The sequence below is a fragment of the Pipra filicauda genome, unplaced genomic scaffold (assembly GCF_003945595.2).
Source record: "Pipra filicauda isolate LSUMZ 115617 unplaced genomic scaffold, ASM394559v2 scaffold64_size3178608_pilon, whole genome shotgun sequence".
Classification (NCBI taxonomy): Eukaryota; Metazoa; Chordata; class Aves; order Passeriformes; family Pipridae; genus Pipra; species Pipra filicauda.
Window position 1 is genome coordinate 3095058 of NW_024104809.1, and position 27763 is coordinate 3122820.

Consider the following 27763-nt stretch of genomic DNA (forward strand, 5'->3'; position numbering starts at 1 on the left):
AGTATTGCAGCAAGTCTTCACTCTAATATATGCAACATTGGCCATGGTTCCAAGCCTTGCCAGATTTGATTTTTGATTCACATATTATATTACTGGTCTTGCTGTCTGTCCTCAAGGAAAACTCCACTCAGACTTGATGGATATTTTTGCCTCCTTTAAGATGTATAATCAGTCTCTTTATCGCTTAAAAAAAAACAAAGGCTTCCAGCACCAGCCAGACAACCAGATCCAAAGTCACACACTACAGATACCAGGGCACCAGCATATGATCAAAGACATGATAGTTGCACTAAGTTAAATGTCTGAAACAGTCTCTCCCCCTACCTCTCACGGACACATAAGACTTGCCAATAAACAGAGCTGAATTCAAACTTGATGAATTTTCTATTTAAGTCAAGAATCTTTTCACCCATCCTTTCCCAGGAGGCACAGGTTAGTCCTGCACGAAATGATTAACTATATCAAAATATAGCTCAGGGAATGTTAAACTGACAGGGTGAGATCTCCACAACAATTACATTAGCAAAAAATAAAACAATCTCCAGACAAAACAGAAAATGCTTATTTGAGAGTTTATACAGTACCTTCATGCGTTTTTTTAAACAACTAAAGTAGTTGAGCAATATGCAAGCTTTGAAATGTAGTTATTTGTATCTGCTTCCATCTCGTGGACACTGGTACCTGTTTTCAGCCAGCACAGCACAAGATAACTCTCTACCAATTCTTTGACAACCTCAGCAAATCTTGGAATCATTTCCAAGGTTGGAAAATTTTACTAGCAAGTATAACAGACAAGATCATCTCTCTTAAGGATATTTTTTTAAGAATGCTTGTTATATTTTAGACTGATTTATTTTCCTTATTTGTTAATCATCTTAGAACTGCAATAGATCAGTCTAATGAAATATTTTCCAATTAGGTTCACCCAACTCCAGGATGCATTCCTTTTACCAATTTCAATAGGAATTAGATTACAGTCTCACCAAATTACAGCATCAGTAAAAAAAGCATTTTATGCATGTTTAATGTTCAGAAGCAAGTATGATTCTACTTTTCAGCAGAGGTGAGTCTAATATTTTGTTTCTTACAGACTGATTAGTGTAACTAGGGTCAGAATAAAAACTCAACAAAAGCAAAGCGATGTGCAGCAAAAACTCTGCTACGGGATTTGCAATGTTCTATTCAGTTCAAACCTATATACAAAACTTACCTGAGTCTTGTATCAGCCCCCTTTTCTTTAGAAGGGGGCAGTGAGAAACATGATTTATTGTGGTAAGCTCTGATCTTAACCTGAGACTCACAGGACTCGATCCAGTTGCCCATGAGTTGGTGCCCAGTATATTTTGAGGAGCCTTCAGGCACTCCTGACCTCCAGCTACTGCCCCACAAGGCACGGGTCACTCACAGTTCCCACATCATCCCTGGCAGCCTTCTGCACTCAGGGCATCTAAAATGGACCAAAATGACCATCTGACCAACTGAGCACCTAGTTCTCTGGTGGGTTGGCCTTGGTTAAGGGCCAAACACCCACCCAGCCTCTCTACAAGACAGGTGAGAAAATAAGGTGAAAAGTTTCTGGGTCAAGATAAAGACAGGAAGGTTGCTTACCAATTACCTCCATAGGCAAATTAGACTCAGGTTGGGGAAAACTGATTTATTGCATATATAAGTATGTTGGGATAGTGAGAAACTGCCAGACATTAGAACACCACTTATCCTCCACCCAGGCTCAACGTCACTTCTAACTCCTCTACCCAGCCACCACATGCTCTGCCTGTTCCAGTCTAAGCCCTCCCTTGGCTTCAGGGAATACTTGCTTTGCCATGGTAGGGTGCTTTTGACCTTGGTATTCCCTATGCCACAGTTTGTCATTCTTTTTGTTCCCTACTCCTCTCCTTGTGCCATGCTCTTGCCCTTTCTCACACAGGCTTTCCCTGAGGCACCACTGCCATGAGTGTAGGGCCCAGCTGTGCCCTGGGGTGGGTCCGTCAAAGCTGGCTGGAACCAATGTGGGGCAGCCCCAGTCCCTCCTCACAGGGAGCCCCTGCTGGCAGCACCTGGGCATCTGCACCCAGTACAGTTGTGTTTGCCAATGTACCCGCAAGGTAAGTTTAAACTAAGTTACTCGAGTTTTTAGAGGAAAACTCCTCAAAGTAGACAAGAAAAAACAGACAGAATCACAAAATATGCTGAGTTGGAAGGGACCCACAAGGATCAAGTCCAGCTCTTAGCCATGCACAGGGCCATCCCCAAGAATCACACCATGTGCCTCAGAGCATTGTCCAAATGCTTCTTGAACTCTGTCAGTCTTGGTGCTGTGATCACTTGCCTGGGGAGCCTCTTCCAGTGCCCAGCTACCTTCTGAGCGAAAAACTTTTTTCTAATACCTAACCTAAACCTCCTGGCACAGCCTCAAGCCATTCCCATGGGTCCTATCATTGGTCACCACAGAGAAGAGATCGGTGCTTGCTTCTCCACTTCCCCTTGTAAGGATGTTGACTGCAATGAGGTCTCCCCTCAGTCTCCTCTTTTCCAGGCTGAACAGACCAAGTGACCTCAGCTGCTCCTCACACGGCTTCCCCTCAAGGCCCTTCACCATTTTCATTGCCCTCCTTTGGACACTCTCTAATGGCTTAATATCTTTCTTATATTGCAGTGCCCAAAACTGCCACAATATTCAAGGTGAGGCAGCACCAGGTCAGAGCAGAGTGGGACAATTACCTCTCTCGACTGGCTGGTGATGCTTTGCCTGATGCTACGGTATAAATCACACTTCCAAAGGAGGAGGAGTTGGCAAATGGAAAAGTCTAAAATTAGCTTTCTAGAGTACTACTTCTAGAGCAGATTACTAGTTATAGACTGGTATAAAAATAAAGTCCTCCAAGTTTCAAAGATCCCAGAGGACTCTCTCTGTCACAGACTCCAACAAATGGCAGCTCTCCAACACTAAATGTCACCTTAAGCACCAGGTTAGCCATGTGGTGACAACCACAGACCAAGTCAGGCCATAGGGCAACCACAACAGTGCTGAAAATCAAGGTGAGACTAAGGCCACTGTCAAGGTGAGAGTTAAGGCTGCATAGCAAACCCATGTCCTTAAGCAGCAAAAGATCACATTCTTTGTCAAGGCCAGGTAATACATGCTTACTGGCACAGAGGGGCTTTCAAATACAAGCCCTCAAGAGCTACCCAATTTTCTGACAAAATACTTGCACGGTTGGCTGGAAATTAAAAGCCAAGGGCTTAAACACCACCTAGTAAAACTGTAATCAATCTAATCAAACAAGACCAATCAAGTATCAAATTTGGTCAAATTAGCAGCTATTACATTTTCTCAGGAAGATAAAATATTGCTTTATGAAACTGTGCTATAATCAACCTCACTTTATGCACAGTGTTGGGTTTTTTTATGGCTTTACCAGAATGGTGAGGTTTGCTTTCTTTTTGCATGCATTTCTTTTAGACTTCTACTTCCGTTAACATATTAATTTTTCAAATGCCCACTTTATTGATCTCCTAAAAAAGCAGCAATAGTACTAGGCATCTCTAAGGAAATCACTCAAAATGCACATGGCAAAGCATACGCTGATTTGTTTGAACACACCACTTTTCAAGCTAAACATAGATTCAAATTCCCCTTCAGTTACATCACTTAAAATACAAGCGATTTTTTTTTTGTTTGCCCCAGGATTAATCCAGGGTCCAAACTTTATTTTTAATTCTACCTACACAAGCAAGCCATTCCAGGTGGAGGGACTGTATTCTAGCAAGAGTTTATTTTGAATTTGAGACACAGACATATGAAATGTAATTTCTATTGTCCTACCTGCATGAGTCATGCCCTGGATCATCTTGGCTGAGCAGTAAGCAAAATATAAAAATATACACATATGTATGGAGATGCAGGAAGGAATACACACAAGCAGACTGTCTAAGCACCAGAACGAACAACACTGCACTTGTGTTTCCTTGAGGGAAACAACCGCTTTCAGATCACACAGCTCTGTTAGACAGCAGGTTCTAGGCAGGTGTAAGATAAGATCCATAAGAGCCTCGGAAGTTGATCTGAAGCAAACAGTGCTTATGGACAGCCTATACATATCAATACAGCAAACACAGTTCACAAACACTGCCTACACTCCCCTTTTTTCAAACCCCATGGTACGCACTTCTGTGTGACATCAGTCATGTCAGGAGAAGACTTGATAGGTTCCAGTCCACCAAAGCATGTACAGAGTTCCATTGACTCAAAGACAACCATAGAGCCTAAACAGGTTCTTTATGTGCAGCCATACTGCGTTACTGAGGAGAAACAACACTCTGAACCTGTCAAATGGGGCACCAGTGATACCATTTCACAGGTCCCCATGAAATTCTATAAAAGGTATTAGATTTTTCTCTACATTTCTCTTCAAGGTTTAACTTTGTGGTTGAACACCTTCAAATTTGTAGTACCTGTTCTGGACATCCATCAGTTTTTCAATTATTTATAACATTGTTTATCAATTTGAATGTTTTAAAGTCTAATTTGCTATGTCAAGTATTTATTTTTCTTGAACAATATTACTTCAATGTTCATATTGCACAAAGAAAGGAAAACCATTTTATTGTCTGATTTTCTCATTTTTAAATATTTTAATTACACAGCCTTGAACTAACTATGCAATTTAAAAAGTATTCAAGTTCAGAATGCAAGACTGAGCCTTGTATTCAGATTCTTCTCCTTTCAAATTGTACATGCATTTGTCTTAGTTTTCATTTAGGTGGTTCTTGAATTTTGATCTATTTTTGTTTTAATTAAAGCAGGTCAGACCTTTCATATTTGCTAACAGACAGTAGGGAGCACAAAAGAAAATACACAACTGAAAAGAAGCAGTGTGGAACTCTTCACAAGTGGTAAAGCCGTGCAGATAAGAAAAAATTTCTGAAACGAGCAATATAATTGCCAAGTCCACATGCAAACAGTAAAGAAGCTCAGGTACATTTCTACTTCACTGCAGGCAGAACTGCTGAACTGATGAAATGATCCCAGCACAGAAGACAAACTCTTTTTCTTTCATAAAGCACATTTAGATAAACAGTAGAAAATCTGAGTTGATACATCAACCACCTTTGCTGCCACCACTGATGAAATAGGGATCCTAAATTTGCCAATTTATTTCAAGGCAGAGGACATGAACAGAACAAAGGAAGTCTTGAAATTATTTACTAAGACTAATTTCAGTGAGTTCAGAATCAACAAGTACCATCAGAAAGGACGTATGCCTCTATTTATTTAATCTGACATTAAGAGCTGCTTCTGAAGAAGTGAAAAAGTAGTGCATTATCTTAATCCTTTTCAACTATCCTATTATACTCTTGATCTTTTCCTCAGTATGTTATTGTGCTTACAGAAATCAAGTGAGGCTCTGGCATAAAAGCTCTAGTTTTCTACCACAACAATTCTGTGCTACTCCTTTGCCATTGGTTGATTCTCAAGGTCTGCCTTAGACAAAAGGACTGTCCTGTTGTCATGACACACACTCCAATATTAAGAGACAGAATTTCATCATGCAAAGTTCCAATGGCCTACTGAATAAAGCAATCAGTAAAAGTCTGATGTAGTGCTTCCACACTTCCATCTGGGACAAAACCTTCACATGTCCACTGGGTTGCTGTGTACACATCTGGATTGTGTCATATTATATTACTTTTCCTTTTGAGGTTTTTGTCCTCAGTGGTACTCAGTTTAATCCTTCAGTTCCTTAAAAGGCCAGGGTACCTGAGCATTTAACCCGTGTGAACAAGTGCACTAACCTTACGGGAACAAACTTTCATCCTGCTGTTACGTAATTGTCAGTAATGCCGGATTGAGAGTTATTCTGGGAACTAAATTACAATAGTACAAAACACCTTTCTGTAGGCTACACTAAAACTATCCTAGCACTGAACTAGCTGAAATCAGCTTTTTCCAGCTAGAGAGAGACACAATGTTGACATCTAGGTAGGATTATATGAGTTGTATTAAATTATTTAAGTCATAGCTGCAATTCTATAGCTGTTCATAGCTTTCAGCGTGGTTTTGATTTGATCTAGTAGTATAGTTAAAATGATCAACAGATATCAAGGGCCTGTCTTCCATTCCAGGTCAGCCCTAAATTACAAAACTGTTTCAAAGAAAAAAAAGTTTCACAGGAAAAAGTAGATTGGGCAAACCTCATAAAAAGATAGTACTCTTTTAGTTTCTTTGTGGGGGCTATGCTCCAGAACATGAACCTCTACTGCAAAATTTCCTGCTCTTATCAGTGAGAAAACAGACTGAGAAATCTGCCTAGTGCCAGGCTTCCAAAGTGAAGTGACTGCTTCTGCACAGTTACCAGAGACATTGGAACTCACCAGAGGACAAAGCAAAGACTCCTGCTAGACCCCCACTTCAAAGCATCATCTGGAGTAGCCTGTCCCTCCCTGGTAATGGGGGTACCTCACCTGAACATCTCATCTGGATATCTAGATATTTATCATACCCTGGATATCTAGATATTTAGGATAGTCCTGCCGTCCCTTGAGACGAGACCAGAACAGTTGCCTATTTTGACACAGATGACACAGATGAGTGGCAAATCAGCCACATTCAAACCCCAGCAGTGCCCTGCACTGGACCAGCCTCTCTGTGCACATGTGTGCCAGCAGGCAAGGACAGCAATGCCCAGGAAATGGCAGAACTGTACTCACCTCTCCTCCTGTGCAGGAGGGACTTGACACTGGATTTCCCACACTGCCTTAGAGGCTGGTGGTGATTCTGGGTTGGGTTCTTACAGAACATTTTTAAAAGGTCTTCATTTTATTCTGATGTGTAGTTAGAGGTTAATTTTGCAGGAAATAATAACATGGGCTGTTGGCAGCACTGAGGTGGCTCACTTACTGCTCTTGATTAAAGACATCTTAAGTTAGATGAGACATCTACCCATGGCAACCATGGCTTTGTTTTTTTATACACCTCTGGCTTACAAACTTCACATCATAAACCACAAATGCTCTAAGATGTCCAGAATGTTTTGAGAATAAGTTTGGATTCTTTAATATTGCCAAAATAATTTATATTAATTTCTTTCTGATGCTCCATCACCCAGAGCAAATCTACCTGTTTCTCTCACTGCTTCAATCCTGTATCATGCTCTTTATGCTGCAAACCACTACAGTTTCCAAGCACAACACAAACAACTTCTAGAGGAAAAGATATATTAAACCCAAACTTTAAACTGATGGTGATTATAAAGATCCCATCCTAAAGCTATAAACAGTCTGAAGCAACATATACTGGGATAAAAGCAGTGTATTTCTGAGAAAGATGCAATACAGCCCCACAGTGAATTGAGTTGGAAAAGTTTGCCAATTTTCTACTGGAGCCCCTTTAATGCCTGCCACAAAACACTTGGTAAGATGGCTTTTGTACATTAATCACTCTGATCCACCTTGAAAATGCTGGGCTTTTTGCACTGTTCTGTGATTTAGCCCAGTGCAGGCAGTGACTCCAATTCTTCTTGCATATCTCTACATTTACTTGATTTTGTGAATGATCATACGGATGAATGCAGTAGGCTTTCAAACTCAAACTTCTTCAGAAGACATGTATGCTACCCAGCTGACCTGGAGGCTTTGGGGAGTGCTCTTGTCAAAGGAGCATTCAGCTCCACAGAACAGAGAGAAACCAATCTTTTAGGAATCACATTTGCCCTTATCGTCTCATGTTATTAATTTTAATATATAGTGTTGTTATGAAATAATTATGAGGATACCTGATTGGGAAGTTGAGGGTTTTTTTAGAATTCTGTTATTACTCTTCCCAGTAAATTAATTACTCATACTTATCATAGCTTTATGTAGCCTGTAAAGCAAGGAATTGAACATGCCAGTTTTTCAGATGCGTTCAGCACCAGGTTGTTTGGGTTTGAATTGCCCTGAAAATAACAGCTTAGATTACGTTCTGAGTAGGAAAGAAGCAATAATAATTTGAACTGGTTTTCTGTTCAGTTCAAAAAGACATGAAAATAACATGTCAAGTTCAGGTTCACTTTGGTACAAAGAAGCCACAAATCAGACCAGTTTTCAGGTTTATTGCCTTGTTAAAAGCATGAGGAGTCCAAGCAGCCAATTCTCTTGTAACTGTTTTCACAACACATCTCTCAGAAGCTGTTTTTAAAAGAGCGTTTCAAAATTTATTTTTTTTCCTGTAACAATGACTAGAACTACCTGAAAGCCTTTGGGAAAGGTTTGCAGGATAACCAGGACACTAACATAAGTAACTGTGGACACATCTTTTTCCCGAAATAGATCTCCCCCACTAAACCTCTTCAGGTAAATAGCCTGCATCTGCACCTGACAGCCTGATGGTCAACAAGGTGATGACATACTTAAGCAGACGTACAAGCCCCAGATTGGCTGAGATATTTTGAGCATGCCAAGCACGCCAGGACAGAGGTTCACATGCAAGAACTATCAGATTTCTCTGCTGTACTTTTCTATATGCCCTTTTGCACAAAGGTGAATTTTGTTCATCTTCAGTGCACAAATCAACTCCAGCAGCAGCAAAAACCAGAGAAACGACCTATTAGGAGCCTTTAGAAAGGGAAAATTACTTACCCACATGCCCAATCAGTGCAGGAGCTGACAATGAAAAGAGAAAAGGTTACAAAATGTCACAACCCCAGTTGTTATCTCCAGAGAGAATAAAATGCAAGGAGAACACAGACACTCACCTGCCCATTGCTTCCTTTATATAGGACAGTTTCTGGAAAACAAACAAACAAACAAGTCCTAAGTATATTTGAGTAACATAAAGTGAAAGGAATTGAAATGCAGTTTATTTCCTTCTCTGTGCCAAAATAATTCTATTCTCTGTGTTTTCATTTGTTAAGTTCAAAATTTATTAACAAAGTCCCCACTGAAAAGAAAATATGTCCTACATTTCCAAAATACAACTGAAATTCAACATTAGACACTGTAAAGAGTACTAGGTTTGTCAGAGATGCTCTGCATTTCTACATTGTCCTGCATTGTCCTACAGGTACAACATTCTCTCAACCCAGAGGAGGCCAGCAACAAGATGCTTTTAAGCAAGTAGTCTTCAGAAATACAATATTACTTCTGCTACTTGTCTATAGATATAAAACCATCTTTTGAAAGTACAGTTACATCTTAAAGTAACATACGAGGATTAATCTGATGACTTTGTTTAAGGTTATACAAGTGATAGGGATGACATTTTTTCCTGTACTGGTGTATAAAGACTAAGCAGAGCTATGCAATTCATATTTTTTCCATCAAAATTCTTGTGGCATTAGTGCCATTGGTTCTACATAAGACACACAGGAGATTCTGGGAGGAATGCCACAAGAAGAGGAGTAGGTCCTCAGCAGTTTGCAGCATGATAGCTGTTGAGAAATAATGCTGTATCCTGCTGCTGTACCAATGTGAACAGAATACAAAATACTTATAGAAAATTATTGTCCAGCTAAAAAATTTCTGCTTCTCTGTTTTAGTGGTGGGAAGGGATTGTTTGGCAGAGTGTTTATTGGGTTGGCTTTTTTTATATGATCAATGCAGATATATTTTTCAGTAAAAACAACACAAAGTGGATCAACTCAAGTATCTCCTTTGAAATTAAAATACAATAAACTCAACACATACTATTTCCACTTTGAAAACTTCTCTGCAAAACACTCATATGTATTCAGTACCTAAGGATTGTCACTCCAAGGTAACCTCATCATTCTTCTTGTGAAGGAGGAGTGAAAAGACAAAAGAGACTTCTTGAGCAGGTTAACCTGCTCATTATCTCTTCACCTGTTTTTCTAGGGAAGTGTCGAAATTCAGTCATTATTGATTTGGAGCCATGTCAATGACTACGCTTCTCTTCTTTCCAGGACATCCGTGGACATTAAGTGTGATCACAGCTAGAATGGCAGGCAGCTTGGATATCAGCCTGAGGACGGCTTGCCAAAATACAAAGTTCAGTCAGTTTGCTTTTTAGCATGTTCTTTGACCAACATTTATTATACAGGTCCATTAAATGAAGCATCTGGAGATACTTTAGTATGAAAAAGTAAGACCCAGTGAGACTAGTTTTAAGTGACAAACACAGAAACTAGGTAGTCTACAGTGAAAACTCTAACTTGGGGCCACTAAAGCTATACTGGACCTTGGATGGTTTTATAAGGGGTCACTACACTGCTCTATATAGTGCTTGTACTCAGCCTTAGTGCACTGGGATCTACAAGGAACAGAGAGACTGATTCCCTCTCTACAAGATTTTGAAAAGTTATCTATAAGTAGTAGCTCATACAGTAAAAAGTGTTTGTTTGTTAGAAAAGGAGACTTTATTCCATTCTCAGGCAGTCAAGACGGTTTGTAGGTGCTATTAAAAACAATTCTGGTTATTACAGGCCTCACATATCTTTTCAATACCACCTGCTAGTCTGTACCCAGCAGCTTTACTCACGAGTCCTCAAAGGTCACTGACAGCAGAGGTCAGTGTAATCCTAAACACCTCTTAGAGCAAGGTGCCCCAGTGAGGGATGCCTGGATGAAAAGTCTGTTGCAGGGTAGCCTGAGGAGCTGGGGGCTCCCAGATTTCCTGAGCCTGGGTCCCTGGACTTAACCAACATTTCTTGTTATTTCCAAGTTATCTATTCCATAAATTATAAGATGAACTTCTAAGAACCAAATCTGAAATGTCAAATTATTATTTTAACAGCCAAGGACTAGAAAAACAAACATTACACACTGTCTCCACATTTATGCTTTTAAAAGGGCATCAAATTACTAAGTTCTCATCCAATTTTGCAGTAAACTAGCACAGCCTAAGACTCTATGATTGCCTGTGAATGATAGCCTCTGCATAGGGTAGCTGGACTTTCCTTAATTCACCTAGTTCAGGACAGAATATTCTCTCTTCACTACTGATCACATTTCATGAAATAAATTACCTTTAAAGGATTACATTCTTTAAATGGCCATTTAAATGACTGGACTTTTCACCATGCTTTCTCAGATGAAATATCCCACTAGATTCAACAGCAGCTTTGCAAAATAATGGTAAAAACTGTCACTTCATATTTGTTTGCTATATAATGCTGTAAAGCTTTTTTAAAAAAAAAGGCATAAACTTTGAATTACAAATGAGTTGATAAAAGTATGACCATCACCCATCACCCATCAAAACCCATATGCCAATACAAATCTTGCACACAGACAATTACCACCTTGCAGTTTTATGCCAGGGGTAAAATCTTAGCATTTACAGCAAATTCAAAAGAAAAGTTTGATCTGAATACCCAGTCTTCAGCTTCTTACAGTCTACAGAGGACTGAAAAACAGATTCACACATTTTGGATCAGTCCTACAGACTGAAATATAAGCCTAGTTTTTTATATTGTTAAATGTAGGGTTTTTTTCAACCTAGGATGTAAAAACAAAGCATTCCCTATGGCTAAACTAGCACAGTCTGTAATAGTTTGTAGTGTGACTGTCTTCCTCTATTAAAGGTCTAATTTGCATTCCAGCCTGGGGTGTGGGCAAGCACTGACATACTTCCAACTTCATTGTGAACAGGCACCTTTTTCCCCTAATTAGAAGACACAGGCTCTAGAGTTCTAATATTGGCTTTGTTTCTCATTTATTACAGAATAGCCTTTGCCAAAACACCTCAACTCTCTGACTCAGTTCCGTCATTAAGAAGCTGGAGTTAGAAACACACCTCCTGCACAAGGACCTGCAAAGATTAGTTAATGTCTTTGAATACTGGAAATGATCTATAAATAGCTCTACACAACAGCAGCAGCCACACCAAAACTCAAGGGGAGCTTTTACTAAGTGAAGCTACCTCTGGCAGATGCTTTGTACAAAATTAGTTCTCTTCCTAACATCATTATTATACCAATTCTTCTAAAGCTGGGAGCTGAGTTTTGTGTCATTTGCACTAACATTCCCCTTTCTGAACAGTTAGTTTTATATAATGCAAAATTTTCACAAATTAATACAAGTCCAGAACATTGAATACAAGCTACCACAATACCACAAATCAGCTTTTGTCAAATGAGCTTTTGTCAGTTTATGAACTTGCAGAAAAGCAATTATATAGGATACTCTTGCCTGATTCTAAGAGACAGTTGTTATGCATAGAAGACAAAATATCTTGGAAGTAATGCCACGAAGGAGAAAAAGGTGGAGGAAATGTCAAGGAGATCTGAAATAATCTCATATTAGTTTAATCCTATCTGTGTAGTATTGTACCAAGCATATTTGATTTAACACCACATATACACTTAATTTACAACAGGAAAGTCATACCAAGAAATGACTCTCTCTCTGCCTGTCCCACCATGGTGCATGGCAGAACCATGCTCTCATGAAGACAAGGCCACAGCACTGGGGATAATTCAAGGAAAGGGATCACAATGTCCACAACTGAAATTGTAGGGAAAGAAAGGATGGGGAGCAGCGCTCTGAGGCACATCCCTGACAGGTAAGGTAAAAATACGGCCTACAATAAGAGAGATAACATGGACAGCTTAGTGGAACAGACAGCTTCACAGCAGAGGTGAACTTTCAATACAGAAGTGATTCTTCAGTGTGTTAGGCAGTGCTATCTAGAAACAAAGAGCAAAACACAGAAAATAAAGAAAAACTAGAGACTTGCAAAGTAAAGGATCTAATTGGACAGGGTTGATGAGGATGAAGCATCGGTTCTAAGCTCTGCCTGGAAAGAGATGAACACAGACTTCATGGCTGACAGTTTTTGTGCTCTGTCAGGTGCAAAGGAGAGATCAAAAAGGAAGATTTAGGCTGGAATTGGAGCAGAATGACCAGAGAAATTGCCTAAGAGATGGAAGAGAGATGAGGCAATATTTGAAGAAGCAACTAAAGGTAATTATTCTATTTGCATATTTGTGGCAAAGGGTGTGGGGTTTTCTTTTTAAGTTAGAGAAGGATAAACCTTGCAATTAAAAGAGTGTAAGTCAATAGGAGAACAGTAAGTGTAGGGACAAGAGCAAAGGTGAAGGAAATCTGACATTATGGCTCGAAGGAGGGCAAGGGATTTTCTTTTTTGCATCCATAAGGGGGCATGGGGAGTGTGAAAGAGCAGACAGGGTCTGCTTTTTTTCCAGGTCTAGAAGAATCTGGAGGTGTTCTATGCAAAATAAAAAATGTAAAGGACTGGAAACTGTGGTTGGGACATTTGATTGACTCTGAGACTGGCTCATTTGGTTAGAGCATGGTGCTAATAACACCAGGATTGTGGGTTTGACCTTGTATGGGCCATTCATTTAGGAGTTGGATTTGATGATCCTTGTGGGTCTCTTCCAACTCAGAATATTCTGTGATTAAACAGAAAAGGACAATGGTTAGTTCACAGAGCAGGAAGACGAGAGACTGCAGAAGGAGTGTTTCTGCTGCAGGAATCTTGGGAAGACAAAATCATCTACTTCTGTGAGGTATTCAAACTACAGCACTAGGAGTAAGTGGTTACAAATTACATCGCTGGGATGCTGCATCCCATCTTTGAACACAGCTCTCAGAACTCAGGCAAAATCACTTATTTTACACTGCTAAGTGCCCATTTCAGCATGCTAAGGAGGTGTTTTGTTATGCTGCCCATTCAGGCATCCTAAGTCTTCTGCCCTTTTTACCCTAATCTGTCACTGAGCAGTTAGTCTGTGCTGCAAATACTCTGAAACAGATGGAGCTGCTGATGGGCTGGAAAGTCAATACTAAATAAAAGTACTGATGAGTCAACACCATCGTGGGGTTTGTATCTTGTCCCAGGAGCTTTTCAAGCTGCTTTTTGGTAGGTTAGCACCTCTCATCACAGTTTTGGAGATTCCTGGGCAAACTGCATTTTGGTTCTCAAACAAAGCTGTGCTACAACTCCTTTCCAGGGCTAACTTTGAGTTTAACTTGTGGCTCTCAGACCCACTAAAAAGTGCACACAGCACAAACCTCTCTCTCTCACCAGAAACCAAAAATCACACAGACCTGCTTCCTTTGAAAAGAATTCATAACCTAATCCATGTTGTCCCATTTCATATGCCCAACACTGTCACATATGCTTTGTTATACACCTGGGGCTGTATATGAGCCCTTAGCAGGTATAGTTGAGTATTTGCTCAACAGATTAAGTTATGGGAGCTCCCTTAATTCTTCATTTCTCATGACACCTTTTCTCAATGTCTTGTCATTGTAGATTGTCATCAGATCCATAAGGAACAGCAACTCAGTAAAACTTTATTTTCTGAAATTTGATTGAAGTCTGGAGAAGTAGAAATTGTGACATGTAATCTGCCATAAAGGATGGATTTGCCCTAATACATGCCCACATTGGAAATGCGGGAGGCAGACAGAACTTTACCCTGGAAGCACTCCAATATCATGCTTTAAGCTGCATTTTACTATGGATTTGGACGAAGATTCAGCTTGGAAACCCCACAGATTTATTTTTCCTAATTTTTAGATATGCTGAACCTCTTTCAAGAGAGAGAAATGGAAAATTCACAGCATGCAGGACATCTAAAAATTAAATTTCATGTTGCTATCTACCAAAAAGTAATGCAAAAAGACACTCTGAAACAAGACTGTCAGAAACTGCCAACATGCCCAATATAAAAGAGGCAGTAGAGCAATGGTATGGCACTAACAGCCAAAAGAAAAGCAGAATTACCTTTATCAGCTGCATGCTCTGAACTAAACTCTTGGAATTAACCACAGCTGATTTACAGACACTAAAGAGCAGAGGAAGATTAGAGAGAAGTGGTATTTAATGAGGCATGTAATGGCCAAACAAAAAAACTACTCTTCACATGTATCACACTTGCACACTACAGAGTACTGTGCACTGTGACATGATGGCAGCCCTTGGATGAGAAGTGCTCAGCACTTTAAAGATCAAGTTTAAGAAATGGAAAAACAAATGGCAACAGCTGACCATGAACAAATGAAGGAACATGCTGTAATGAGAGGGAAACAAAACCTCAAACAGTGGAAAGGTTTGACCACACAACTTGGTCAACTTAGCTGGTGAGAGTGGAAAGAACAAGAGGGTAGGAAGAAGGATGTTCTTAAAAGCAGAGATGTATTCACTGGATCTGTTCGAACTTCAAAAGGTTTCACACTGACAAAAATTTTGTGCATGAGCACAGATGAGAATGGTGAGTCAGTACTAGAGCTAACAATTAAACTCACACTCTGACCTATGTATTCAAAAATACACCATTGGATCTTTTGAAGGTGGCTGATTGGAGGATGTAAGAGAGTGCTATTGCCTTCAGTCTTTGGTTCAAAGTTAAATTGAGTTCAGGATTTTATTTCAACAAAAAAAATCACCTGACAGATTTGTGACATTTTATGTGGAGCACAGTGGTGACAGCATTCAGTCCGTCTTATCACTGACTAGTCTGCCATCAAATCAGCCCAACAATTGTCACCTTTTGCCAACTGTGCTTAAAGCAAATAGAAGGATGAACAGTCTTTTTCCAGAATATTGCAATGCTGAAAGGAATATATCCATCTACAGGAAAAATGAAACCTAAATTACACACAAACCAGATCAAACACAGAACACTTTATCTGACTCCACTGTAATGCTGCAGAGCCATACCCAAAAAGGTAGAGCAGCAGTGGGAAGCTAGATGCATCATCCTCTTTGCAAGAGTCATTTTGATTTCTTTTAATATGCTGCCACTATAGATCATCTCACTGCCAAAATCTCACATAAAACAATGATACATGCACTCTACACATAAAAAAATCAAATCGAATGAATTTTATTTCTCTCAATCTTTTTGCAAAGTCTTCTAAGGATAACAGCATCATCACACATCACAGAAGCAAACTGGCTGGCATCACCTGTGAAGACTAACATGCAGGCTCAGGAGAAAACAAACAAACAAACAAAACACCTTCTTTTCATTATCCACAACAGTTTCATATTCACATTCTTTAGTGCACATTCCTAGCATACAGGTCCATAAAAGAACAGAAGGGAAAAAAGTCAGTGCGTCCACACTGGCTGAAAATCACTGATCCTATAGGATCACACATTTAAGGCTTATCATAAGTTTCATAAAACTACTCATCCATTAGCTTTCAAAAGTAGAAGACACTCTAATCTTAAGGAAGTCCACAAGCCACCATACATTTTAAGACAGCCTTTTATCCAGAGAAATTAAGCTATCTACTGTATCTTAGATGAATACAAAGCACTTAATTTTAAAATTCACAAACTCCTGAAAATACATCTTGGTACTTCATTTGAGATAGGGTTCTTTAGTTTGGCTTAATGCCCCCTTTGTTATCTTTAAGGTAAAATAAGCTTGCTCAAACTGAAATAACAGACAATATACCAAGATATTCAGCATTTTTTTATTACCTTGTCTTACACTCGTACTCTGATTTTAACCTCTGCAACTCCCCATGGTGACAATGTTATCAATTGCCTTCATAGGACACCAAAGCTTTTTATGTTTTTAGGTACTCTCATTTCAGTCAGGCAGCAGTGTGCAGACAACACAAACCTATAGAACATCAAACAGGCAATTTTGCCATATGTCTTGGTAGCATCAGAAATACAGCTCAGAGCTTCCTGCTTCAAAGTGCCAGTTGGACTGAAGGCATCTCCGTGTGCAGCTCAGAGCAGGAAGGCAGCTACATGCCACAGGGGGAAACATGCCACAGCCCGACTCATGTCATGCTGCCTTTTCAGATAAGGTGTCAGACACCATCTACTTGTCAGGAACACACTTATGGAAAACAACATTCTCTTCATCGCTGTTGCTTCCCTCTCCATTAGATCAGCCATAACTTTTGGAACCGATCTCAGAACTATGGATCCAAGAGCTGGAATACTCATGCCTGTTCATTTTAAGGGCTCTCCACATTACTGCCTGTGATATGCCAAGTTCCACATTGCAGTGGGACATCATGTTCTCACCCACGAGAAAACACCAAGCAGGTGCTGTACCCACCTTCACAATCAGACTCCGGTGCTCCTCAGACTGACTGAAGTTTGTGCCCATTTCAAAGATACTCATTATTCCTTCCTCACACAGGCTCATCCAGGCATTATATTCTTCACGCTCTGGCAGTCTGTCCCAGAACGTCTTGAAGACCTCCCACACTGTTTCCTGACACACTGAAGGCACAAGAAAGGTCTAGTGTTAGTATAATAGGAGTGCTTCCGTAGTTTCCTAACAACCATCAAGAACAATAGTATTTTTACTGAGTGAAACTGCTCTTTGATCAATGGGTCAAATTAGAAAACTTCGAAAATCAAAATAGTATGGCAAATGTCCTCACAGAAAGTAGAGCTGGAACTTAATTTGTAAGAATGATAGTGGCACCATTCAAAGTTTTAGAGGCTCAAGTAGGAACAATTCCTTTGGACTCATCTTTACACAGAATTTAAAATGTGTTTTAGGAATTATAGTCGCATGAATAACTTGAAAAACAAGGCAGGATGATGAAAAGACAATAATATGCTAAGAAATAAGGCAAGCTCTAACCCTACTGCATATATCCACTGAGAAAGAACTGGACAGCTCTCAACAGTCAGACTGAGAATTAGGGGTTAAATTATCTTGTACTATCCTGGCTGCTTTAACCTCCCGATCTCTATCTCGCATGTGCTCTTTGCCAATCAGAGCAGTTGGTCACACTACCCTTAAGCAAGAACCTCTCTGTGATCCAGGATAACTGGAAGAGAGGAAGATTTATAGGATTTTCCCTGTGTCCTAGAGGAGAATGACATTAAAAGGTGAACTCTAAAAATCACTCACAACAAATGCCAGGCTGGAGTAGTGGCAGATAAACCTGCTTTTTGGCCTTGATCTGATCTCACTGTTTATATAGAGGCAGCCCAGTAGAGGAATGCTTTGTGTTCCGGGAGAGTCCTGACGTCGTAAGCAAAACCCTACAGGAGACTGCCCATGAATCTATTTTCAGAAAGTCATTTTCTTCAATCAATTTAAAAATTAACTCTAGGCTGCCAAAACCAGCACCTTACTGTTATTTATTCTTGATACTTTGTATTCTGGATTCCAAAATTGTTTTTATGTGCATGTGTAAAACTTAACACATAGATTACATATGGAAACATATTTTCATTCAACTAAGAGATAGACATTTTTCTTAAATGCAAAGGCTTTGCAAATAATAACCTTAAGGAACTGTTTCCCATGCAGTAACACCCTTAAAGCTTAGCTGATTCTGGCACACTGGATGGTACCATGGAGAAGAAGTTCTTTTCTTTTTTTCAACCTTGAATTTTAGTTTATCAGAGCAGTTGAGACCATTTCTCCATTGTGGAACTCTGCAGATACACAGATATGTCTCATTTCTATGCCAAACTCCTGACAGCTTTCCTGTGGGGAGATCAGCCTTGTAGCTCCTTTGATATGTATGACCAGAGAAGAACACGGTCCCCAAATTCTGCATTATTAACTGTCAATAGTGTAATACTATTCCAGAACCTCTACAGGCAGTTGTAAAAACCACTAATTTGGAAAGTACTGGATATGTTTCCAATCAGTTTCACTTCTGCATCTTCATTAATCAGAAACAAATTGACAGGCATCCACGTACCATCTCATATCGTCCCCTCAAGTTACCCTTGCAAAATTCTTTAGGCAGGGACCACATTTCCGTATGACCTCTGCAGAGACCTCAGGCAATGAAGCCATAATCCTGCTCTGGGATTTCTGGATCCTGCTAGAGTACTAATAAGCTTCCTGAGGCAGAACAACATCTGCAGTATTCTCTCTACCATCCCACTTGTAAGAGCTAGGCATCTGGGAAAAGACTGAAGTCTAGTATCAAATCCAGAAGCCTACACTAAGGCTCTCATTTCTTTTGGTGATACTTGTATACTAGACTTTGACTAATGGATCTTTCACTCCAGGTGCAACATTATAAAGCAACAATCCTGGAATGAGATTACTCCCTTGGGCTGGGATAAGTCCTCAGCAGACTGTCAGTAAGAACTGAAGCTATGACAAAAGAGCTTGCACATTGCAGTGACACTGTCTAATCCTACAGTTTTCAAAGGGCAACAGGCAAAGGACTGGCTTTCCAGTTGCAAGTAATTGAAGACAGTTTTCCTTAATGCTCTTAAATAAGTTTAAAATAAATGTGATGAGACAGTGTCTTGCCTGAATACAAGCTGCTCCCATATGAACAGTTGTTCCAATTGGCTCCCAATAGATTAAGGATTTGTTGTGTGTCCTTTCATTTGGAATTAGACACCCCACTGAATTCCAGTCCCAAAAGCTTTGTGCCATCTGTGGGCTCCAAGCCCGTTAATTAGACCTAAGTTGTCAGAACACAGTCATGGATTCTGTGGAAGAAGGAAGTGGGACGTGGATAAGGAGTCATATTTTGTTCTCTCTAGCCTGTCCTACCTAGCTGTTTCCACTGAGGTGAGCAGTAACAAGCTGGACAACAGGGTGCAAATTCCGTCTGTATTCAGAAGGAAAAGGTGGGCACATTTCTTCCTCCTGTGCAGTATGAGAGTGTGTTAGTTCTGACACACAGGGAGGGATTAAAAGCAGGCAAACATCTACCACAACTGCCATTTAATACTTGAAACCAGATCCTCAGCCATGGTGAGCTGCTTGCCAACACACTCACCCTGCAACCTTGTTGACACACAGTCCATCTTGTCGTTGTCCTATTTATTCCAACTGGTCAGTTTGTAAACCGGGGGATTGCTTTACAGGATAACAAATCCAGGTTGTAAGGGCTCAACACAAAAACCATCCCCAGATAGGCTTATCTATATGGTGTTCAAGAACAAATTCAAAGCCCAGTTAAGAAAACAATTTTGTTTCAGTCTTTGTCATAAATGTTTTCATCGTTTTGTAGGTAGATGAGAGTTGCGATTCCAAGCGCAGAAAGAGAGCAGCACAGTTTATTTGGTGTGGTTCAAACCACATATATGTAAGGGAAACAAGCACAATTCTCTCTCCCATCACTGCTTCAGATATGTCAAAAAAGGAGCTAGTTCTTTGAAGCCAGGAGCCAGCTTCATTGACGTGGCCACACAGGGAACTGAAGAGACACTATGCTCATAGTGCATTCAAGTCACCTAATAAATGTGATTAACCAGTTTTTAACTTGAAGGTGGATTCCACCCCGTGATAGGTTTTTGGTTTTTCTTTACTAGGGAGGTTTTCCAAGGTTTCTTATCAACAAATTCTTGAGAACTCCCATATAAGAAAAATATGTTTTTCATTAACTAGATTTTAAGCATTCTGAGACTCTGTAGGCAAAAGTTGGAGCATGAAACCATAAAGATAAAAAGGACTTTACTGGAAGCTTCAGTAAATAACTCTAGCTTACTGTATAAAAATAACTCACTATCTTTTCTTTCTGACCTTCCAGAAACTTGCCAGTATCTGTGTCACATACACTGTCTACATATGCTGACAATATGTGAAGCAGCTTTTGACTAAGATTTAAAATAAAATAAAAACTCCTTGAAACCAAAAGAGAAAATGAAAGAAAATGAGAGTCGGGGGAACCAAACAGTTTACCCCTTAAACTTTTTAATTAGAAATGTAACTGACTTTTAAATATAAAACATTTACAGTAGATAGGGAATGGAAGAAAAATTGCCACGTTAGAGCTTATAATAACTTGCCAGGAGCCCAACAGTTCAGAGTTGTGACTGAAGCTGTTGAATAGGCTTTGCATTATGATCTTTCCAGGATTTATGTTCCTAAGACTAGCTATGAAGGTCTTAAAAACAACCAGTCAAGCAGCCAGTCCTGCCAGCATCAGGAAGGAATGGCTGAGCAGACCCAGCAGCATTGCCACATGCCACCTGAACAGCAGATCAGCCCTCAGGGCACGTGTGAAGAGCCAGCCAGTCTTCATGGCTAGATCTCATGCCACACTTTCACTAGCCCGTTACAGGGTTGGCCACTGGTGCAGATATGCGGGACAGCATTAGGAGCACCGGGCCCTGGAGGAGACAGGATTTGCAATGAGGCCTTTAATCCCCAGCAAACAAAACAGATAAAAAGAATCATAAAATTGAGACCAATCTTTTAAGGCAGTGAGCTAAGGGTCTTGAAGCTACTCATAGATGGGAAGGTAAGCTCTTCTAGGAAATTTCTTCTGTCATCCCATGGCTGCAATAATAAATAATTTGTATTTTACTGTTGAAACATCTCTTGGCTACCTTGCAATTTTCCTCTGAGTAATTCAAATGTTAAAGAAATGAAGGCTTATGACATAAAGAGAGACTTCCTGCTACGGGGATGTGATCATTCCAGCTGACTACAGGAAAGGAAACAGGTATGCCGAAGACATGTAACTGACTGGCACAATAAACCAGAATTGAAACCAGGAATGCAAATCACATGGCTTGTTGTGCAGTTTGTCTCCAAAGTACACTTTGTATACACGTACTACATTTTCCATGTACTCCATCCTGAAAAACCTTGGAAATTAAAAGTCACTTAGCTCATCATTTAGATAATCATCTTCAAGGTGAGAGGGGAGACGGGAGAAAATTGAAAGACTGGAATGTGTGGTCCATGCCCTTGTGCAAACTTCTGCTTGAGCCAAGTGTCACAAGGACTTAAAGTAGGCAATGTCTCGACCTTTAAAGGCCATAACAGGTTTCAAAGGCTGCTTCAGAAAGCTGGACATGTTGTAAGACCATATAACTTGTTTGCTAGCATATCTGATTCAAAAGGCGAAAAGCCCAGCTCTTGGGAGCTTGTCTACTTCAAATGCAGTGTTTACACTCAAGTGATGCTCACAGACAACAGAGAATATCCTGAAAAGCTTAAGATAGTTGTGTTTCAGTCAAAAAAATTCCACATAGGCAGGCACAAGCTCTTTTCAGTGTTAGAAATCTGCAGGAAGGAGTGAAAAAAATTTATTTCAAGCTTCCTTTCTTAAAGACTTAATCGCTGTTTTCAAAGCCTCTGGCTAAGAGCTGTGATGTGATGAGATGATCTCTCTCACTCTTTCTGAAATTCTCCAGTATGGCAACACATCTCATGCACCTGGGTAGGACACAGCATTCTTGTGGTTCAAGCTTTACCATTGGGGATTCATTTATCTCTCAAACAGAGACAATTAGCCTATTACACTCAGTCTGTGCTCAGGGATTTCTGAGGTTAACAGAAGGGGCACCACATGACAGCACTGAGCACCCTGTAGGGGGTAGGGTGGCTTTCTGGCCATTTGTGTAAGTGGGCAGTGCTGGAGTGTAATCCAAGTTAAATCTCATTAGTGCTTCTTAAGAGTTGAATCGTGTATGGTGGCTAGGAGCACTGAATCAGGTTGAAAATTCTATTTTGAGGCAACATGAGACCAATAACTCCTCCTCTCTAACAATTTCTGCACAACTGAATGGCTTAATTGCAGAGGGGTTTGATTAAGACTAAAGTGACAGACACCTCCTAAGAGGTCTTCCCTGCAAAGACTTCGTTAGCACTTGTTAAATGAACTAATACACACAGGCAGAGAAATGACTCATCTATTGCTGAAATGCTATTGTTTATGGCCTATAACACAGCAACCCTTAAACAATTTATAAAACACACCAGGATATTAAATTGACAACGAGTTGAGTGTGAATTAGCTAATCCACATGAAAGATTTTTTCTTTGAACACTAACATACTAATCTCTAGCTCACAAACTATTTTCACCAGTAATACTTCAGTAACAACAAAGGAGTGTTCTTCATGGAAAAAGTCAAGCTTCTTAGAAGCATATACTGACATCTAAAAATTCAAATGCAGAGGGAGTCAGAATTAGTCCTTCTACAAATAAACTTCAAAAATTTATTGCAGGGTAAGAACTATGCATAATACGTGCCAGGGATGAGGGGGAAAACGGGAAAAAAGGCTCACTCAGCCAGATTCTTTATTTATTGAATGGTTTTTTTAGCCAGGTACTTTTTCTGACTTGACTGTTTGCTTTCATCATTATTAGCAAGATCTGAATAATCTATAACATTTAGGATTTCAGTATCAAATGGAAACTTTAGTCTTTACTCTGTCAATGTGCAGAAGATAACATTATTCCTAATGCTTAAGTAAACAGATTTGAAGGAACCCAAGAAATGGGAAGATGAGCAAGCACAGTGCCATGCCCAAGATTACCAAATTTGGGGATTATAATCATACATAGCATTTAATTCCCGAGAAACAGTTTTTACTCTTTCCAAAGTTCAAAAATGCCTGCGTGCCTCATCAGCTATGACACACTACAATGCCCTCTATTTCCTTGTTTGGTCACTATCTTCAAAAGCTATCCTTAGATGTTCAACTTTATCTGAAGTTCTGGCTGACAAACACAGTTCTGGCAGAGAGACTATCTGATTTACTCATGCGAAAAGATGTACTTGCTCACAAGCATACACTGAATAGTTTAAGACAGAGGTCACAGCAGGAAAAGTTGTTAACAGAATTTAGCAAAGGTAGCCACCAGAGTAATTACATCTCAGAGATGGCAGAGAGAAACAGTATTACCCTGAACCATGGTGTTAGAATCCAGCAGAATCCAGCAGCCTCTCTTTACCCAATTAACAGGCATGGGACAGGGAAACAGTACAAGTCATGCTATTTTGTAATCTTTATATTGTTTCTGTTTAACCTGCTAAGTCTATTACAATCCTCAGCCATCTACCAGCAATTTACACAACAGAGAATGGACAGATTCACTGAATTGTCTACATAAGGTGACTGGTCACAACAGACTTTTGGTCTGAGAGGGTATGACTATTTTTTGTGTAATAAATTTTACTTGATTGGGGCTCAGACTATCATTTCCCTGTGAGCAGTAAAGAACATCACTATTCATAATAGGTATTACCATACACAGCCCACTCACTATCTGAAATCCAGATGTTGTAGTCAGAGAAAAAAAAAAAAAGCTGTTAAGCCTACAGCAACACGACATAAGCACTTCCTTAAAGCCTATGACAGAAGCGTTCATCTGTCAGTCTCTGACACTTACAGAGGCTTTTGCCAGCTAGCAAAAGTAAATAAAACTAGGAGCTACAGGTAGATAATTATACTCCCACCTGTTTCCTTCTAAGGTAGACACAGATAGAACAAACATAATCTGGATAATCAGCACATGCAAACCTTTTCTGCTTTTCTAACAAGATCTTCCATCAAAATAGCAATCGACCTTTCCTTGCAAGGTAGTGGCACTGTTTATTGCTGACAGTAAAACAAAACCAAGGAAAGAATAGATTGTATTGAAACCATCCTTTCCAGAGAAAGTATGGGAGATCGAAGCAATTTCTTATTTCAGCAGATACAGAATAAAAAGAAGATTCTAAAAATACACACTGGGATTCAAAAATTCAGCAGATTCTGTGTACATTCATATTTATTCCCCTTGTGGTCAGTTACTTTACTAGTCACTGACAGCAGCTGGTCTCTGAGTGACAGTGACCACGCTCTTTCCTAGGACTGTTTTGTTGACAGGGGACTGTGGTGATTCAGCTAGCTAATAGAAACATTGTATATAATTCAGTAATACGCAGGAAACGGTTTTACTGTGAATGAAGGGTTGACTCTGGCTGGACATCAGGTGCCCACCAAACCTGTGCTACCACTTCCTTCCACAGTCAGACAGAGGAGAGAAAATATAACAAAAGGCTTGTGAGTCAAGAAAAGGACAGGGAGAGACAACTCACCAGTTACTGTTATGGGCAAGACAGGCTCAACTTAGGGATATTTGTTTAATTTACTACCAATCAAATCTGAGCAGGACAATGAGAAACAAAAACGAATCTTGAAACACCTTGAAACACCTTCCTCCCACCTCTCCCTTCTTCCCAGGCTTAACTTCACTTCTGGTTTTCTCTAACTCCTCACCTGCAGTGGTACAGGGGGATAAGGGATTGGGGCTGTGATCAGTTCATCACAGCTGTTTCTCTCACACATTCTCACTCTTCAACTGCAATTGCTGTTCTGCAGCAGCTTTTTCCCTTTCTTAGATATGTTACTCCAGAGGTGTTGCCACTGTTGCTGATGGGATCAGCCTTGGCCAGCAGCAGGTCTGTCTTGGAGCCAGCTGGAATTGCCTCTACTGGACATGGGGGAAGCTTCTGGCAGCTTCTCAGAGAAGTCACCCCTGTAGCCCCCTACTACCAAAACCTTGTCACACAAACCTATCCCACAGCACATCAACTCTCATGTACCTCAGGTGTATTTACTCAGGATGTGATTAACTAGACACCACCAAACAGGGTGCAAAGTGTTGCTCCTACCAAAATGAAGATGACAAGCTGCTTGAACCAGATCTTGCTCTACCAGCTGCTACTTAAAGTCACCCCTGCTACTTGCAAAGACCTTTTTCAAAAGTTTTAAGTTAAAAGTGCTTAGGATTGTCATAGCATTTGTGCTCAAGAAATCCTTGTGGCTTGTGAAAGCTGTTAAGCCCAGTAAGGAAGCAGATGGAATAGGTGGATTTTTGGTTCAGCCTAGGATCATTAAGTCCTATATACACTTTCACAACATAATTTATGGATTTTTCTTCTTTATTATCGCTCACACTTTTGCTTACTTGATATTGTCCTTATGTGTCAATATCACAGACAATTGAGGGGTGATTGCAGTTTAAAGCACACAGTATGTATGGATTCATTGGGAGCAAAGCAAAGAGTAGTTGAGTACTATTAGGTGGAAATAAACAGGAAGATGGCAAAGCCTGTCAAACTGCCAGCATGATCACCAATGTCAACATCCCTTGCCAGCTGGGCACAATTCATATTTGAATAAGGGTCTAATCTCATATAATTCCACTTTGTCCTCCAAGTATATTCTTTATGTTTACTTTTATGCAGACACTAAGCAACTCCTGCTTCTAATCGTTTTTCACTTCTCTAAGTGAATTAACTGTATTACCAGTTAGTTTCTTCTATAGGCAATCAAGTCTCACTAAAAATGAGTCTCTGAACATCCTTCCTTCTCCTGTGACAGCACCTCTTTGCCATTTTGCACATGTACAAATGTTAAGATACTACAAACTTTTTGAATGCTACGATACAAAGACACAAATACCAGAAGGTACTGCATGTGACACCCCACTTCAGTGTTGTCAGCCAGAATGGTTTGAGGTACATCATATTGCTCTAATATTTCATCAAGTGAAAGAATATTTCAACTTTTCAGGGAAAGCTCTGTCCAACTCCCATATCTTAAAAGAGAGGCTTCTTGTCTACTACACTACAGCCTGATACACAGAGATTGGCTTTCTAGACAGAACATACTATGCTTTGTGTGACCAGCCACAGTCAAAAGTCACATGCTTGAGACACCAATGCCTCAGATTTGACTCTTCTGACTGGTTTCCCAGTGAATTCTGCTAGCACTTGAAGAATACTAAATAAAAAACATTCATTTAGCTAACCTGCATAACCTGCTAAAACCCTGTTTTTCTCAGCATTCAAACTGTTCTGTGAGAAAGGATGAGTTTATTAAACACTGAGGTTCCAGGGACCCAGAGTTCTTATGAGTGTAACCAGAAGGTGGGTTTTTAGCTCAGAACAGCTCTCTTAAGGAAGATTATCACAGAAAATTAATTTCTTGGGTAATAATGTATTTCCTATGGCCTCATATTTACTGTGTTTAAAAGCTTAATCTATTTATTTTCATAATTACATGTTCTTTGCATCCATGAGATTTACAGTCACTTACCTCTGAGCCTGAAATATTTCAGGTGGTTGGCAATAGCCTGCTCAATAGATTCATCAGGGCAGATCTTAACTCCACTGGGAAACAGAATGGATCGCTTCCTTCGTAACAGCAAATGCCTGTTGAACTGTTCAGCCTCCATGATGCCATTGGGCTTTTTCAACTCAGGAGGTAGAGAAGGGTTTGCCAACTGCCAGCCACTGAGCTGAGGGGTTGGTGAAACACCTTTAGCCTGTCCTCCTCCTGTAGCTGAATAAACTTCTGCTGTAAAATTAAAATCACAAATGAATTTCTCAAATGCGATAATGATGAAATCATACATATGTATCTTCATGCCATTTCTATCGTCCCTGGAGGACAAAACTGTGCTTTTTTCTGTTAACAGAACCTGTCTGTATGACTGTCCTATTATAAACAACCTTAAGCTCTTTACAGCATCCCATCAAATGGTTACACAGCCCAAAGCTCTAACCCTTTGAATTCTAATGCTTTTTGGTTGACTTCCCTTCTGTGATTTGGCTTGGCTAAGTCAATGGGACTATATTTGTGAATAAAAATGTATTTAGAAGCTTTCAGGACCAGAAATTAAATAAGTCATAAATTAAGGACTACTCTTATTACACTTTCTTTTCACAGGAAACATTTATAACTCTTGCAAAAAGAAAAGCTGCTTGAACGGACAGCTAACAGGTACACCTTTCACTGCTATGAGACAGGTCCCTACTCAACTAGAGCAAAGGGAAAAAAAAGTAATAAAAGAGCTCATCAGCTTTAGGGGTTTGGTTAATTTCCTCTTATACTAGTTGTTCCACATCATTCCAGAGGAAACTTGTGGAAACAGTTTAGGATAGAATGTGTATATTGGGATTTAGTCTGACAGTCTAGTTCTCTATCCTTCACAGTCAGCTGATCCAAAATTATTTAATTCAACCTCTTTAACTTTTTCCCCAGAAAACATGCCTGAAGAAGAATCACAAGAAATTATTTATTGGAGAAAGAACAGTAATAACTCTATGGCATTTTTCATTCCACAGATTATGAGTTTATTCTGCAACTTCAAAG

The 27763-nt window shown here is 39.8% G+C and overlaps 1 protein-coding gene across 1 annotated transcript in view; it reads right to left on the minus strand.

The window, feature by feature from the left end:
- IMPG2 (interphotoreceptor matrix proteoglycan 2) overlaps positions 1-27763 on the minus strand; it is a 56709-nt gene that overhangs the window by 26782 nt on the left and 2164 nt on the right. Inside the window, exons 2-5 of the mRNA XM_027727538.2 lie at positions 26705-26965; positions 16998-17164; positions 8736-8767; positions 8620-8643 (exon numbers count right to left, since the gene is read on the minus strand). Coding sequence (XP_027583339.2) covers positions 8620-8643; positions 8736-8767; positions 16998-17164; positions 26705-26965 — 484 coding nt within the window. The remainder of the gene's footprint in view (positions 1-8619; positions 8644-8735; positions 8768-16997; positions 17165-26704; positions 26966-27763) is intronic.